The 17,836-nt window shown below is 40.5% G+C and overlaps 1 protein-coding gene across 2 annotated transcripts in view; it reads left to right on the top strand.

Annotated features, from left to right (window-relative positions):
• Positions 1 to 350: 350 nt before the first annotated feature.
• Positions 351 to 17,836, top strand: part of CFAP54 (cilia and flagella associated protein 54) — a 462,482-nt gene continuing 444,996 nt past the window's right edge. For both annotated transcript variants that reach the window (XM_064283706.1, XM_064283705.1), the window contains exons 1-4: positions 351 to 679; positions 8,070 to 8,175; positions 13,464 to 13,607; positions 17,451 to 17,622. In XM_064283706.1, coding sequence (XP_064139776.1) covers positions 351 to 679; positions 8,070 to 8,175; positions 13,464 to 13,607; positions 17,451 to 17,622 — 751 coding nt within the window. The remainder of the gene's footprint in view (positions 680 to 8,069; positions 8,176 to 13,463; positions 13,608 to 17,450; positions 17,623 to 17,836) is intronic.

Below are 17,836 nucleotides of genomic sequence, written 5' to 3'. Positions count from 1 at the left end.
AACAATGCCAGGCACTTGTTAGTAACCATCATGATCAACATCATCATTGTTACTACATGGCCAAATTGGAAAAAGAATATAGTCTACATTTGTGATCGTGAATTTTTAGCTCTACTATTCGCTGGCTCTCTGTCCAAAACCTTTTCTCTATTCTCATCTCATACAGCGGTGCCAGTGGGCAAAAGGGCAAAAAACCCTCTAGAGCATCATTCCTTTTTGGGCCTGGTTCTTACCTCCTTCGGCCTTCAGCGGCCGCTGTAGTTTCCCGGAAAGCGCGCTGGTCGTCTGGTTGCCGGGAGACCGTCGCCAGGCAACCGCGTGTACACCGGGCCCGGCAGGGTCGCGTCAATATGGCAGCGCAGGGCGCCTCCTCAGTCCTTTTATCCAACCTGTCTCCCTCGTCGGTGTCGCCACCAGTACCGCCGCCGACCCCGATCTCGACCTCGACCGCGCTCTCGAAGTCGCCCCAGGAATCGAATCCGAGCTCTCCGACCCTGCCGCCTGGCTGCGCCTGCTCTGAGGTCACGTTGCCCCTCGCCGTGTTTTATGGGCCGCTGGACGCTAAAAACCCGCTCCTGGCCACCTGCGAGAAGGAGCTCCGGGAGTTGCTAGGCTTTATGAGGAAAAAGAAGACTTTAGCGACTACGGAGGACCAGGTGCATGAATTCCACCGGCGTTGGTAAGCGGAGGCAGGACCCTAGGGAGGGCGTTGGCCGGAAAAGGGCGACTCTCGGGGCCAGAGGAGGAGATGGATGGCCTTTGAGAATGCAGGAGCTGACCCCAGCGCTGGGTCAGCGTTGCGACGCCGGACCTCGTCCCAGGGCCCTGGAGATTTGAACAAAGTTTAAGAAGCCCCTAATTCCTGGTGAATTTTATATCTTGGCTTCCTGCTCAGGTCAAAGTAAAAATCACAAAAGTGCAAAAGTGTTTGGTAACTCACCACTTGTGTTTCTTGAGTCTTCTAGTTGCTACTCGGCGCCATAACTTCTTGGCTCACTCAAAGGATGCTTCGTAGTTTTTCCATGTTGTAGATAAATAATTTTGTATACAGAGAAAGAGGTGTAAGTTTGAGGTAGGTAGCTTGGGTTCTTGAAGAAGTTCGTGATGCCATGGAGTATGTCATCCTTCGAACATGTGCACTTTCATACCCTTTTTTATTGTTATTAGGCTCACAGTAACTTTTCCCGATTTCGTGCCTCATTTTGCACATTTGCCTTTTCTTTCTTGTTCTATCACCCTAAAGTTATTACTGCAAACTGCAAGCTACCTGTCTTCAAGTTTCTTTCCTGTTTGTGTTACCATCTTTCTTTCCCAGTTAAAAACATTGCAAACTGAACAGTTATAAAAGTAGGCAAGTAGAAAAAGATACCACAATAATGGTTTTAGTTTATATTTTTCATTCATGCATTTAACATAAAGACATAGTTTTAACATACTTATTATTCATTCATGCATGTAACAGCTATTCACTGAGCACCATATAGGGTCGCTGTGAGTCGGAATAGACTCCATGGCAACGGGTTTGATTTTTATTTTTTATGTATGTGTATATACGGAGCCCTGATGGCGCAATGGTTAAGTGCTGGGCTGCTAACCAAAAGATTGGTGGTTTGAATCCACCCATCGGTTCCCAGGAAAAAGACCTGATGATTTGCTCCCATAAAGATTATAGCCTACGAAATCCTATGGGGCAGTTCTGCCCTGTCACGTGGGGTCACTATCAGTCAAAACTGACTCAGTGGCACCTAGCAACAACAAATCTGTCTTGGAAGAATTACAGCCAGAATGCTTCTTAGAAGCAAGGATGGTGAGACTTCCTCTTATGTACTTTGGGCATGTTATCAGGAAGAACCAGTCCCTGAAGAAGGATATCATGCATGGTAAATTAGAGGGTTAGGGAAAAGGAGGAAAACCCTCAGAGAGATGGATTGGCAGCAGTTGCAACAATGGCTCGAACAGCAACAATTGTGAGGATGGTACAGGACCTCGCAGTGTCTCGTTCTGTAGTACATAGGGTGGCTATGAATTGGAGTCTACTCGACAGCAACTAATAACAGTGAACACACACACGCATATCAGGTGCTATTCTAGGAACTGGTAAAACATTAAGTTATCAAAAGATATAGAAATCCCTACTCTCATGAAGCTTATATTTTTTAGTATGGACAGTCCTATACAAGGAGATAAGTGCTAGGGAGAAAAATAGAGCAGGGACTGGGGTGGAGGATGTGGGATGGCTGTTGCAATTTAAAACGGAGAATCAAGAACTTGGTCATGGAAGGTCAGGAAAGTGGCCTTTGAGAAAGATGAGAAGGAGGTATGGGAGCAAGCAGTGAGGATTTCCAGTATGCCACAGAGGGAGAATGGCAAGTGTAAAGGTCCTAGGGTGGCATTGTATCTGGAGAAGAAAAGGTTTCAGGCAGGAAGATGGGAGACCAAGAATTTGGTTTTAGATATATTAAGATTGAGATATAATTCAAAATCCAGGCAGAGCTGCTGTGTAGGTAGTTGCACATTGAGTCTGGCAGTCAGGGGAGATCCATGTTTGGTATTTGTTAGCATATTAATGGTATCTAGATTATGACATTTGAAGGAATAGCAGAGGCAGTGAGTGTAGATGGAGGAGAGTCCAAGGACTGAGTCCTGGAATGCCCCAGCATTGACAAGTGGGAGCAATAAGAAGCCAGCAGAGACTAAGACAGAGTGGCAAAGGAGGTAGGAAGACTGCCAGTAAGTATGTGGTGTATTGGAAGCCAGATAGAGAAAGTGTTTCAAGGAGGAAGGAAAGGATAATCCACTGTGGCAAATCCTGCAGATGGGCTGCGTAAGATGAGAATCCAGAATTGACCAAGGACAGTACATTACAAACCTAATCTGTATATATTTATATTTAAAAAATATCTGCTTTGCTCCTTGACTTACACCTGTTGCCGTCAAGTCAATTCTGACTCATAGTGACTCTATAGGACAGAGTAGAACTGCCCATAGGGTTTCCTAAGCAGTAGTCTTTATGGAAGCAGATTGTTACATATTTCTCCTGCTGGTGGGTTCAAACTGCCAGCCTTTTAGTTAGCAGCCAAGTGCTTAACCACTGCGCCACCAGGGCTCTTGTCATTTGTGCCTTGTTATTTTGCTGTTGTTAGGTGCTGAGTTGTGACCCTATGTACAACAGATCAAAACACTGCCTGGACCTGTGCCATCTTCACAATGGTCGTTATGCTTGAGCCCATTGTTGCAGCCACTGTGTCAGTCCATCCCTCCTGATAACATGTCCAAAGTATGTGAGAAAAAGTCTCACCATCCTGGCTTCTAAGGAGCATTTTGGCTGTACTTCTTCCAAGACAGATTTGTTCATTCTTCTGGTAGTCCATGGTATATTCAGTATTCTTCGGGAACACCATAACTCAAAGGCATCGATTCTTCTTTGTCCAGCTTTTTTGCATGCGCATAAGGGGATTGAAAACACCATGGCTTGGGTCAGGAGCACCTTAGTTCTTAAAGTAATGTCTTTACTTTTTAACACTTTAAAGAGGTCTCTTGCAGCAGATTTGCCCAATGCAACGTGTTGTTTGATTTCTTGACTTAGATAGTACTTTATCTTCTCATCTTCATTACCAGCATTCCAGTCCAAGCCGCCACCATCTCACATTTGCCCTACGGGCACTCTTATCAGATTTTTTTTCTTCACAGAGCAGTCACAGTGATCTTTATAAATGAACCACTTAGTCTTTCAATTGCTACCATTACTTTAGAATAAAATTAAGACTTCTGATATCCTCCAGGGTCTAAGGATCTGGCCCTGCCTGCCTCTTCCATCTCAGCTTATTCCTCCTATCCCAGAACTTTCTAGCAAAATGGGTCCTACTGTTTCTCACCCCAGGACCTTTGCATTTGCTCTCTCCTTTATCTGAAATGTTCTTCTCCCAGCTTTTCAAATATCTGGCTCCTTCTCCACTTCCATGTCTCAGTTCAGTTGTTACCCCTGAGAGTACTCTTACCTATCTGATGCAGGTCCACTTACCAATTTATATTTTTTATTTATTTGTTTTCTTGTGTATTATCTTTCTTCCACATTAGAATGTAAGCTCCCTGGTGATTTTGGATAATGTGTCTCTTTTTCATTGCTTTATCTCTAGCACCTAGTCTGGAGGTTCAGACATTTAAGCATTCAATAAACATTTGTTACTGAAAGAATTCAAGGATCATTATTCTTATAGTCTCAGAAATTGTGAATGTTATGTATGGGAAAGTAGACCTAGGTCAATTTTAAGTACAATGTCTGTCCTATCTTTGAACAGATTATAAGAGAATAACAAATGTTAAGGATTGACACGGACTTGAATAGTTCAACGTCACACACAATTCAGGTATTCATGTATTCACACAACAATTTTTGATGGTTCCCTACTATGTGCAGGCACTGCAGTAGTACTATTTATACAATGGTGAACAAAATAGATATGGAACCTGTGTTCACGGAGCTTATAGTCCAGAGAGGGAGATAGGCTTTCAATAAGCCAGCCAGTTAACACACAAACAGCAAGTGCTGTGAAAGAAGTATCCACAAAGAACTTACATGTGCAAGACATTGTACTAGGCACTTCCGATACAGCAGGGGACCAGACAAAAATCTCTGCCCTCTTAGAGGTTATTCTAGAAGGGGAGATAATAAATATAATAAACAAGTACTTTTTATAGTAACCTACCAAAACGAACAAACATTTAAAAAAACCCAAACTCATTGCCGTCAAGTAGATTCTGATTCATAGCGACCCTATAGGTTGGGTAGAACTGCTCCATAGTTTCCAAGGCTGTATATCTTTATGGAAGCCAACTGCCACATCTTTCTTCTGTGGAAGAGCTGACGGGTTCAAACTACTGACCTTTCAGTTAGCAGCTGAGTGCTTAACCACTGTGCCACCAGGATTCCTCCTGTGGTAGCTTAGATAAAATGCTAGGGAGAAAAATAAAGAGGGCAAGGGGCTGTGGAATGGCGCACAGGACGCTGCAATTTTCAGTAGGGTGGTCAGAGTAGATGAAACCTGAGTAGAGGCTTAAAGAGAATACAGTGGGGTCCTGCTTTAAAATGAGCAGTCAAGGAGGTGACATTAAACTGAGATGAGAAGGATACTTGGGAGTCGGCCAGGCAAGGAGAGAAGATAAGCAGAAGGATCATGACAGTACCATGTGTGCAGAGTAGAACTGTTCCATAGGGCTTTCAAGGCTGTGACCTTTCAGAAGCAGATCACCAGGCCTGTCCTCTCAGGTGCCTCTGGGTGTGTTCAAACTGCTAGCTAACCTTTCAGCTAGTAGTCAAGTACTTAGCCATTTGCGTCAGTCAGGGACTTGCCATGAGTCAGAATTCACTTGATAGCAACTAACAACAGCAATAAGCAGAGGGAACAAGCATGTGGGAAGATCTTGGCAGGAAAGAGCCAGGTACTCTGGGGGAAGTAACAGAAGCCCATCTTGCAGAAGCCTAATAAATGCAGGTGCGGTAGTGTGAGATTAGAGGAATAAGTAGGGCTTTGGAAGGTTTTAGAGGCCATTTTAAAGAGTTTACATTTATTCAAAATGCAGTGGGAAACCACTGGGTCATTTCTGGCAAGGGATTGACCTTATGTGATTTTTGTTTTAAAATATCTTTTTTGTCAGGGGAGAGGAGAGGAATAGGTGGAGCAAAGGGGATTTTTAGGGCAGTGGAACTATTCTGTATGATAGTGTAATAGTGGATGGATGACAGTATGCATTTGTAAGAGCTGGTACAACACAAAGAGTAAACCGTAATGTAAACTATGGACTTTAAAACAAAAAAACCCAAACCCACTGCCGTCAAGTCAGTCCAACTCGTAGAGACCCCATAGGGTTTCCAAGGCTGGAAACCTCTATGGAAAGCCGACTGTCACATGTTTCTCCTGTGGAACCACTGGTGGTTTCAAACCACCACCCTTGGTTCGTAGTCCATTGCTTTAACCACCGTGCCACCAGACCTCCTTAAACCAAAGCAAGATGTTAATAATAGGAGAAACTTTGTGCAGCGGAGGGAGAGAATATGTGGGAATTCTCTGTACCTTCTGTACAATTTCTGCAAGCCTGAAACTGCTTTAAAAAATAAGGTCTTTATTAATTAAAAAAAAAAAGGAATTATTTTGGTAATCTTATCCAACTGGAGCAAGAATGGCGGTGGAGAGACCAGTTAAAACTAGGAGTTGGGGGTTACTTTTATAACGTATTTGACAGGTGGTTATTTTTTTAATCAAAATTTGTTTCTTGTCATAAATATAGGAACTTGCCATAAGCATAAAAATTATAATATCTAAAATATAGATTTTGATCATGCCGGCAATGACATAGAGATATATTTTTAAAAGTATACTTTTGTTTTAAGCTCATAAGATTTAGATAGGCTGCTTATACAGTTACGATTTTTTTTTAGAATATTCTAAATATCCAGCAGCACCCTTAATCAGTCAGCAATCCAAAGGACATTACCATTGCCTCCTTAGGTGATACACATTATATAGTAATTATTGTATTTTTCTTTTATGATCATTATGTAAGCCATTCCCAATGAGTAGTCCCTTAACCTGAACTTAGGGTTCACTGAAAAAAAGAAAGTTTCTTATTATATAACTTTGATTGATTTAACGAAGCTGGTATTTTTCTTTATGAGTAACAAACCTAGTCATCATTATCTCATTGGTAAGATTTGGAAGAATTAACGATTTCATCTACATAACGTAAGAATTCTAGCATGGTGAATTTCATGAATTCACTATATTTATTCTAATACTGTACTGTATCATAAAGTGGCAAATAAAAAAGAAAAAAGTAAAAAAACAACAAAAACTCTCTTCTTCAAATTCTGTGGCCTGCATTTGCTACCCTATTTATTTGCGTTGTTTTTTGCTGCTTGGCTGCTTGGTAGATGTATATATTTTCCTACCCAAATAAATTATTAATCAGTCCAAGAAGTCGGGAATGCCCTGTTCCCTTCAGTGTCACATAATATCGTTTAATTACCTGAATAACCAACATATTTCTGTTGAGGTTATTTCATTAATATTCCGACATGTACATTGTTCAGTACTAGAGCCGTCTTTAGTCGTTACGTTTAGATCACTGTCCTTAATCTAGAAATTTATGAGATAGGATTGGGTAACTGTTAAGGGAAGTTTGTTTGTTTTTTCTATTTTACCTGTTTGTTGTCCAGTCGATTCTGACTCATAGCGACCCAGTAAGACAGAATAGAACTTCCCCATAGGGTTTCCAAGGAGCGGCTGGTGGATTCAAACTGCCAACCTGCTGGTTAGTAGCCATAGCTCTTAACCAGTGTGCCACCAGGGCTTCCTTTATTATTTCCAGGAGAGAGGGAAGGGGTACATGTTCATTGAATGAATGAATAAAGTAAGCAGTGATCTGCTGCCCTTTGAAACTCTGATTAGAAACTATTTTGCAAATTCTATATATTTTGATTTTGTTTTACTTTGTGGAGGGGAGTATAACCTAAATGGATTGCCAGGATATTTGAGCTCTTGAGCTTTTCACGGAAAAGGATAAAAGAAGAACAGGGAATTTTTTTTTTTTTCCTATTCATTCATTTACTCACTCAACAAATATTTATGGAGTACACTATAAGATTAGTAGGTACACGTTACTCTTGGGGCTGGGGACATAGCAATGAATAATACAGTTGAGCTCAGTTGAGCTTGGTGCCCTCAGGGAGCTTACATTCCAGAGGACTGAGAGGCATAGTAACAAAGTGGTTAAGAGCATGGCTGCACTGTGACTCAGTTTCAATTGTAAAATTGAGAGACTGATATTATCCATCTCAGTGGGTTGTTGTGAAAATTAAATTAAAAAAAAAAGATGTAAATTTTTAAAATGGTGCTTGGCACATAGGAGACAATAATTTTAACTATCATAATATTTATTATTAATAATTAGCCATTAACAATAAAGCACATTGGAAAGACTTAGCAGAAGATAAGTTTTTAAGGATTCCTTGCTGATTAATTGAGGTTTCCTGCTAACTTTCAAGATGTTATTTTATTTTATGATTCTTACAGTGCCACCTCTTTGTTTAATATCTGGACCAAATACGCCCCCCGGCTGCCAGCTGCCTATTACAATGAAAAGCTTCTGAAGGTTGGAGATAGCCTTTGTCAAATGAAAGTAAGTACCTCTGGAGTAAAAAGAGCCGAAATAAAACTCATTTGGTTACTTATTATTATTCGTCTTAGGTATCTAGTGCTGGTGTAACAGAAATACCATAAGTGGATGTCTTTAACAAACAGAAATTTATTTTCTCACAGTTTAGGAGGCGAGAAGTCCAAATTCAGGGTACCGGCTCTACAAGGAGGCTTTCTTTCTCGGTTCTGGAGGAAGGTCCTTGTCGCTTCTGAGCTTCTGCTCCTAGGCAATTTTCATGTGGCTTGGGATCTCTTCCCCTATATTCTGCTCTGCTTGTTTGTTTAATCTCTTTTACCTCTCAAAAGAGATAGACTGAAGGTATACCCTGCACTAATCCTACCTCATTAACATAACAAAGACAACGTACTCCCAAATGAGATTATAACCACAGGCATACCAAAACCAAAACCAAGCACATTGACATCCGAGTGGATTCCAACTCACAGAGACCCTATAGGACAGAGTAGAACTGCCCCATAGAATTTCCAAGGAGCACCTGGTGTATTTGAACTGCCAACCTTTAGGTTAGCAGACGTGGCTCTTAACCACTATGCTGCCAGGGTTTCCAACCATAGGCATAAAGGTTAAGATTTACAACACATATTTCTGGGGCACATAATCCAATCTGTAACACCATTCCTATTTTATGTTTTGATTTTTTTTCTTAGAAAAAATAAATGAATAAAAAGTCTAACGAGGCACCGCAACCAAAAAAGGTGTTTACTTTTTAATTTTGTAGTTGAGATACTCCAGAGGTGAGGGATTCCTGAACGGGAAGACAGCTGGCTGGGCATGGGCAGGAGGGCAGCCCCGTGCACAAAGGGTGTGGTGGATGAACAACAGGAAATGCTGAGTCATCATGTTCCTACCTTATACAAAGGAGCCTAGGCACCACTTCCTGTTGTTTTTCGCATAGCTGGCCTTGCCCAGTGGACAGCCCTCATGGCTCCTGGCCTTGCTGCTTTGTTGCCTGGTTCCCAGCACCCTGTTTTAATCACTTTCCATTCCTAATGTTTTACTGCATATAATTATAGCAGTCATTCCATACAGGCCCTGCTTCTTGCTAAGTATCACGTTCCATACACAGAGTTTGTGTCCTACTTTTAATTGCGTATCAATGCCCAGAACTTTAGGCTGCTGTGGACTTCTGGACTTGGTTTGATAAGACCATACTGTGGCTGGGCTTTCAGTTAATGATAAGGTGGGTTTTACCCTTAAGCTCTGGCATAGGCCCAAAATATTCCAAGTTAAATATGGATGTTTGGCACATCTAAGATCCTTGGACAAAGAGTTATTTTATTTAAAGGGGTTTTGAGCCAGACATGGGCAATAGTCAATGTTTTTTTAATCTTTAATTTCTCTGCTTCAGTTTCCTCCTCCATTTCTGTTTTCTGGGCCTTCATCCTTCTGGTATGGGAGGGAAATTTACCAAATAAAGGATAAGAAGTGGAGGAACTTTCATAATGAAGAACTAAGATCTATTTTTCTGCTACCAAAATATGAGAATCACCTTAGCCTCATGTAATTGAATTATGGTTCTGAGAAAGTTTATAATGAAATTTACAAAGGACTGGAGTTAGAAAACCAAAAAGGGAAGAACACACTTAGCATTTCTGAAGAAAAAATTAAGGCATCGAGGTGCAATATTGAAGTATTCTATGGGTAAAGTGGAAACCCTGGTGGCGTAGTGGTTAAGTGCATGGCTGCTAACCAAAAGGTCAGCAGTTCAAATCCACCAGGTGCTCCTTGGAAACCCCATGAGGGAGTTCTACTATGTCCTATAGGGTCGCTATGAGTCAGAATTGACTCCACAGCAATGGGTTTTGGGATGGGTAAAATATTGAACGATGCAGGAAGCATCAAAAGAAGAAAAAAAAAGAAGATGGAAGGAATACACAGAGCCACTGTACCAAAAAGAACTGGTTGACGTTCAGCCATTTCAGGAGGTGGCATGTGATCGAGAACTGATAGTATTAATGGAGAAGTCCAAGCTGCGCTGAAGGCACTGGCGAAAAACAAGGCTTCAGGAATTGACAAAATACCAATTCAGATGTTTCAACAAACAGATGCAGTGCTGGAGGTGCTTACTTGTCTATGCCGAGAAATTTGGAAGACAGTTGCCAAATGACTGGAAGAGATCCATATCTGTGTCCATTCCAAAGGAAGATGATCCAAAAGAATGAGGAAATTATTGAACAATATCATTGATATCACACACAAGTAAAATTTTGCTGAAGATCATTCAAAAGTAGTTGTAGCTGTACATTGACAGGGAACTGCCAGAAATTCAAGCTGGATTCAGAATAGCACACGGAACAAGGGATATCACTGCTGATGTCAAATGGGCCTTGGCTGAGAGCAGAGAATACTAGAAAGATGTTTAAAACCAAAAAACCAAACCAGTGCCGTCAAGTCGATTCTGACTCATAGCAACCCTATAGGACAAAGTAGAATGGCCCCATAGAGTTTCCAAGGAGCACCTGGCGGATTCAAGCTGCCGACCCTTTGGTTAGCAGCCGTAACACTTAACCACTGTGCCACCAGGGTTTCCAGAAAGATGTTTAGCTGTTTGGTATTGACTGTGCAAAGGCATTTGATTGTGTGGATCATGATGAATTATGGGTAACATTGCAAAGAATGGGAATTCCAGAATTGTGCTCATGGGGAACCTGTACATAGGCCAAGAGGCAGGCATTTGAACAGAAGAAAGGCTACTGCGTGGTTGAAAATCAGGAAAGGTGTGTCTCAAGGTTGTATCCATTTAGCATAATTATTCAGTTTGTATGCTGAGCAGGTAATCCAAGAAGCTGGACTATATGAAGAAAAATTTGGAGTTGGGATTGGAGGAAGGCTCATTAACAACCTGCATTATGCAGATGACACAATCTTGCTTGCTGAAAGTGAAGAGAACTTGAAGTATTTATTGATGAACATCAAAGACTACAGCTTCAGTATGGATTACACCTCAACATAAAGAAATCAAGAATCTTTACAACCGGACCAGTAAGCAACATCATGCTAAATTAAGAAAATATTGAATTTGTCAAGAATTTTATTTTACTTGGATCCACAATTAATGCTCATGGAAGCAGCAGTCAGGAAATCAAATGACATATTGCATTGGGCAAATCTGCCAGCAAAAGTCCTCTTTAAAGTGTTAAAAGGCAAAGATGTCTTTTTGAGGACTAAGTGTGTCTGATTCAAGGCACGGTGTCTTCAGTTGCCTCATATGCATGTGAAAGGTGGACAATGAATAAGGAAGACCAAAGAATAATTGATGCCTTTGAATTATGGTGCTGGCAAAAAATATTAAATATACCATGGACTGCCAGAAGAATGAACAAGCCTGCCTTGGAAGAAGTACAGCCAGAATGCTCCTTGGAAGTGAGGATGGTGAGACTTCATCTCATGCACTTTGAACATTTTATAAGGAGGGACCAGTTTCTGGAGAAGGACATCATGCTTGATAAAGTAGAGGGTCAGCGAAAAAGAGGAAGACTCTCAACAAGATGGATTAACACAGTGGCTGCAATGATGGGCTCAAGTATAACAACAGTTGCGAGGACGGCACGAGACCGAGCAGTATTTCGTTTTGTTGTACATAGGGTCCCTGTAAGTAAGAACCAACTTGACAGCACCTAAAAACAACAACAACCAAAAAAACAAAAACAAAAAAACAAACCAAACCCAGTGCCGTCGAGTCGATTCCGACTCATGGCGACCCTATAGGACAGAGTAGAACTGCCCCATAGAGTTTCCAGGGAGTGCCTGGTGGATTTGAACTGCCAACCTTTTGGTTAGCAGCCGTAGCACTTAACCACTACAGTACAACAGGAATTTGAATATACAGAGTTTGGAAAACTACAGGAGAAAAAAAAAAAAACAAAACAGGTGAGATCCAATTTGTAAGCTATATTCATGCAAAGTGGAATAACAGCTTTGACAGGAATCAGAAGAAAATCTTGTTTTCATCTTTATGCTTCTGCTCAATATAAGAAGCTGGTGATACACAGCATGGTTTGGGACTGTTTGAGGAGTAGCCAGGTGGGTGGAAGAGATACCGGTGGAGGGAGGAGAAAGGAAGGAAAATGTTAGAAGTTGATAAAGCAAGTTGATGGTGGGTAATCGCTAAGGATTTGAAATGTTTCAGATGGAAAGGCTCAGATGCTAGGATATTTAAACATTTACTTAAGAGGCACAAATAAAAGTTGTATCTACTTTCACTGATGGGAAAGGGAGCCACTAAAGGTGTTTATAATCCTAAAAATAAACTCGAGTATTATTTTGGTTTCTAGAATCTATTTTTTATTTTAATTATCATAAAGATCATTCTTGTGGAATATTCTTATTTTTTTTTTTACCTAGATTTGAATTCTTTATATGAATCAAGTGAGAATGGAGAAGATTCAGAATTAACTAGGAACAAAGTCAGTAGGAATACAAACAAGTCAACAGACATGCAAACAAAGCAACATTTGGCTGTGGATGCCTTCCAAGGGGCTGAATACCTGTGGCAAGCCATTCACACCAAGGGCAGCTACTTTTCCTGAAGACAGTTACAGGCGAGAAACCTGAGAAAGGGCTAAGGGCTGACTCATATTAGGGTACTGCTCAAATCCAACCCCCCAAAACTCTCCAGGCCAACTGTGCCTTGTGGGTTACAGAGAAGAGGTACCTGACAACTGTAGTGGGAACGTAAGTATGAATTAGGACTAATAAGAACCCTATAGCTCAGACTTCTTAGACTTGCCCTGCTGCAGCTTCAGAGAGTATTTACAGGTGAAAGAGAGGGAGAGCCAGATTACCGCATACACTTTTCTTTTGTTCTTTCTTCTTTTTCTCCTTTTCCTCCTTCTTTTTAAGCTTAGGAAGTATTAGAGAAGTAAGGCCGGTGATGCAGCCCATCTCCTTCTCTGACTGAGTAGATGGGTTACAAGGATTTGATGGTGTTGAATTTGGGTCTTGGATTTTGACTATTATCACATAGTGCCATAGTGAATGTTCTTATCTTTGAGATCATGATGGTTCCATCTCACAATAGGCTTGTTCTGAGGAGAATATAATGAAATAAAGCATGTAAACTGCTTAGCATGGTGTCTGTCACGATATGTACTTGGAAAATGGTGGTGGTAATGGTAATAATTAGAAATGATACTGTTAAGAGTAATATGAATACTATTCGACTTGATGGCACTGGGGTTTTATATAATCTTAATAAGGATAAGCAAAATGACATTTGAAACATTAATCAAGTCCTCTTTTTATTTCAGGAATACAAACTGGCCCTTTTACAGTGCTATGGAAGATACCTTCAGCAGTTCACTACCAACTTTGATGAGAATACAACAGATGTGACACAATTCAAAACTGTCTTTTTCCCAAAAGGCCTTGGAGACAAAACTGCTGGACTGACAGTAAGAGGAGTGAAAATAGCTATATTTTTTATAGCTATGCAGTGTCTCCTTTAGTTGACAGCTTCTAGATGTCTTCTATTTGCTTTGTATAGCATCTAGCTATGTGTTCTAGGTTGCTTAATATTAAGATAATTGCAACTGTTGATTCATTGAGCTGCTACCATATGCCAGATACTATTCTAAACACATTGTATATTATCATCTTACAGCCTCACTACAGGTTTAAAAGGTGGGTATTTTTATGCCTGTTTTACAGATGAGGAAACCGAGGCTTATTAGAAATTAAGAAACCATCTCACTTAGAGCAGGGAGTACGGCTGGTGTTTGAACCCTGACCAGCCTGACTCCAAAGCCTGGGTTATTCCAAGCTTGATAACTACTCAAGGCCTCTGAAGCAGCATGTGGTTAATAAGCAGAAAATCTGAGCATATCTGGGGGACCATTGAACAGTTCACTTTGGCTGTACCATAAGCGCGTGAATGAAACTACTGGTTAATACATTGAGAAATGTAGGTTAGAGCCCTGTTGGGAAGAGTATTGAATAAAAATTTAGGAGTTTGGACTTTTAAGACCTGTCCCTCACCACCCTGATGCAGGCTTCCCGTCTTTGCCTTGCATTGTTGCCTTATCCTGTTTCCTCCTGGCCTCCCTGTGTTAAGGCCAGTGTATTGGTGAGCCCCTCTGTCTGAAAAGCTTTTGTCCTAGATATGTCTCTTGCACATACTGTTTTATTTTTCTTTATAGCACCGGTTATTACTTGTTTACATTTTTGTTTGTTTATTTATTTATTTTTATTGCCTCGTTCCCCCTCTAGAATGTGAGCTTCATAAGGAGAGGGATGGCTGTATCTCTAATGCCTAGAACAGTGCCTGGCATCTAATAGATGCTCAATAAACATATATTGGATGAATGAATAAATGAAGTGATATAGGCAGAATTTTTAATCCAGAAGTAGTAGGCAGGCTAGATTAGAAGGAAAAAGACTGGAGACGGAAGGTAAGAGGCAAGGAAGCCTACATAAGTCTTAGGCCAGCAGGACTGTATATTGGGCATGGAAGGAGAGGAAGAATTCAGTCTGGGATCTGCTAAATTTGAGGTGCTGGCAGGACACTGACACTGTAGTTTTCAATAAATATTTACAACTACAAGTTCTAAAGTGTAGAGGCCCTGGAGGCACAGTGGTTAAGAGCTATGGCCGCTAACCAAAATTTCGGCAGTTTGAATCCATCAGCCGCTCCTTGGAAACCCTATGGGGCAGTTCTACACTGTCCTATAGGGGTTACTATGAGTCGGAATTGATGGTAAAGTAGCTCTCTATAAATATGTATTGAATGAGTAAGTGAAAGAATGAATGGATTAGACATTTCATACAGTGGAAACTTGACAGAACTATAGGTCTTAAAAAAATTTTGTTACAGAAATAGATTTGAGAGTTAAATGCATAAGGATCATAGCTAAAGCAATAAAAATAAAAAAAATTGCTGGCAAAATATTAACAGTAAAGTTTTGTGCAAAGATACTTAATAGACGTTATTTAATGATACTGATTGTATTCGTATAGAGTCATTTTGGCACAGTTGGTAAGAGTTTGGTCTCTAGAGCTAGCGTGCATGGGTTTGAAGATCTGTTTTGCCACATCTTAATTTCTTTGTACCTCAGTTTCTTCATCTGTAAAATAGAAGTAATAAGACCTACCTCAGATTTTTTGACTGATGAGATAGTAAAAGTCTTATTAGAACAATGCCTGATATTAAAAAAAATTGGGTATCATTATCTGTTTTTAAAAGACAGAGCACTTTGAAGATAATAATTATTCCAAAGTGTAGATATATTCAGTAAATATCTTCTCTTCTTATGCCAGCTACATGGTAGCTAGAAATACCAAAAAAAAAAAACCAAAACCCAAAACCCCAAAACAAAAAATAAATCAGACCTGTGGCCGTTGAGTTGATTCTGACTCATAGTGACCCTAGGACAGAGTAGAACTGCCCCATATTGTTTCCAAGGAGCAGCTGGTGGATTCGAACTCCTGACTTTTTGGTTAGCAGCCGAGGTCTTAACCACTGACCCACCAGAGCTCCAGCTAGAAATAGTTACGTGTATTCAAGCAGTATTCAAGAATGGGCCCATTTGTGTTGTTAAGAGGGTGTCTGTGCCTGTAGATTTAATAGTACTGATGATTCTCTAGTTATGTCTATAAACCGAAAGCAAGCCAAACCCAGTGCCATTGAGTCGATTCTAACTCATAGCGACCCTATAGGATATAGTAGAACTGCCCCATAGAGTTTCCAAGGACTGCCTGGTGGATTCGAACTGCCAGCCCTTTGGTTAGCAGCTGTAGCACTTAACCACTATGCCACCAGGGTTTCCAGTCATGTCTATGTCTCCTGTCAATTCCACATCTGTCCAATGATGTGATGAACATCTCACACGGAAAGCTCAAACTGAACTCATCACCTCCCTCTATAATTGGCCAGTCACCTAAGCAGGAAATCACTGCAGACCAACCTCTTCCTCTCCCTTATGCCCCACATCTAATTGGTCGCTAAGACCTGTTACTTAGATAGGACTGAAATCTTTTCTACCCTTCATCTATGCCTCCAGGTCACATGTCAGGACCCTGTTATCACTGTATTACATACAGCAAAGGCCTTTGGTTTTTTCCAGCCTCCCTGAATGGCCCCTACTCTTTTCATCTTCCGCACATCTATTCGAATTAATTTTGAAAGAGTAAATAAAATCATTTTACTCCTCTGCTCTTAAAACACTTTTCCGTTTGGATAAAATCCATATTCCTTGATTTGGTATAGAAGGTTCTCCATGTTCTGATTCTGAGCCCCCACCATGAGTCTTCCTCTTAAACCCTTATCTCCAATCTTATAAAAAGACTTTCAATTCAGTGAGTACACCAGCCACATTAAGCTTCCCAAACATCGTATGTCCACCACCCACCTGTCAGTTTGTTGTACTGTGGTGGCTTGTGTGTTGCTATGATGCTGGAAGCTGTGCCCCAGAATTCGAAATACCAGCAGGGTCACCCATAGTGGACAGGTTTCAGCGGAGCTTTCAGACTACGACAGACTAGGAAGAAAGGTCTGATGTTCTACTTACAAAATTAGCCATTGAAAACCTTATGGATCACAACAGAACATTGTCTGACTAGCTTGCTTTGGACATATCATCAGAAGGGATCATGTTTGGTGAAGTAGAGGGCCGGTGAGGGCGAGGCAGATCCTCAGTGAGATGGATTGACACAATAGCCACAATGACGTAAACTTGCCAGTGGTTGTGAGGATGATACAGTACTGGGCAGTGTTTAATTCTGTTGTGCATAAGACTGCCGTGAGTTGGAGCTGACTCTACAGCAGCTATCTGCCTACATTTCTGTAACGTTGTATGGGCCTGGAATGATTTTCTCTCTGCCTAAAACAGGGGATGTGTTGTTTTCATCTTTGAGTCCCTATTGCTTAGCAGATTGTAGCACATAGAGGTGCTAGATAAATATTTCCTGCACACATTGTGTAAATGGTAATACTTACACTTGAATTAATAAACAGGTTAAAATACCGCTGGGTGACTTTACCAAAATTGATCCAGTTCTATATTCTGGTAATAGGATTTCTGTACTTTGTTTTGACTTTGAATTTCTTTTGGCTGGGGGAAGCTAATCTTAACTAAATGGATCCTTTGAAGAAACCTGCCTTGCCGTGTTTCAGTCTAGACTAATCTATTAAATTAATTAAGCAGAATTGTTTCCACTTTAGTTTTATACATTTTAAGAAATGTTTTTTTTATATTCACGCAAAGTTTATTTATATTCTTATATTTTCCCATGTGTTTCAGTTTCATGCTTTAAACGGCAAAAATATTTGCAGCTACCAGCTAGTCTGTGAGAGTGATATAAACCTGCAGAATAAAGAATCTGTGACCCAGTGTCTGCAAATCTTGTCCTCCTTAAGACTCATCATGCAGGTAGCCCTGCCACAGGAGCACCTTTGCTGGATTATCTTAAATGGTATATATCAATTTATTCTGTTTTCACTGTGTGTTTCAGGTTATTTAAATGGCAAGTTTGACAGTAATTTGAGTACTTTTGTGTTTTTTAGTTATTTATTTTCAATTTCACTTTCTAATTTTTGTTGCTGGTATATGAAAGAATTTTTTTTTATAGCCTTTGTACTCAATGACCTTGCTAAATTCACATATTAAATCTATTAGTTTATTACATA

This window comes from Loxodonta africana, chromosome 4 (assembly GCF_030014295.1).
Source record: "Loxodonta africana isolate mLoxAfr1 chromosome 4, mLoxAfr1.hap2, whole genome shotgun sequence".
Taxonomy (NCBI): Eukaryota; Metazoa; Chordata; class Mammalia; order Proboscidea; family Elephantidae; genus Loxodonta; species Loxodonta africana.
This window is presented reverse-complemented; position numbering and strand designations above follow the sequence as displayed.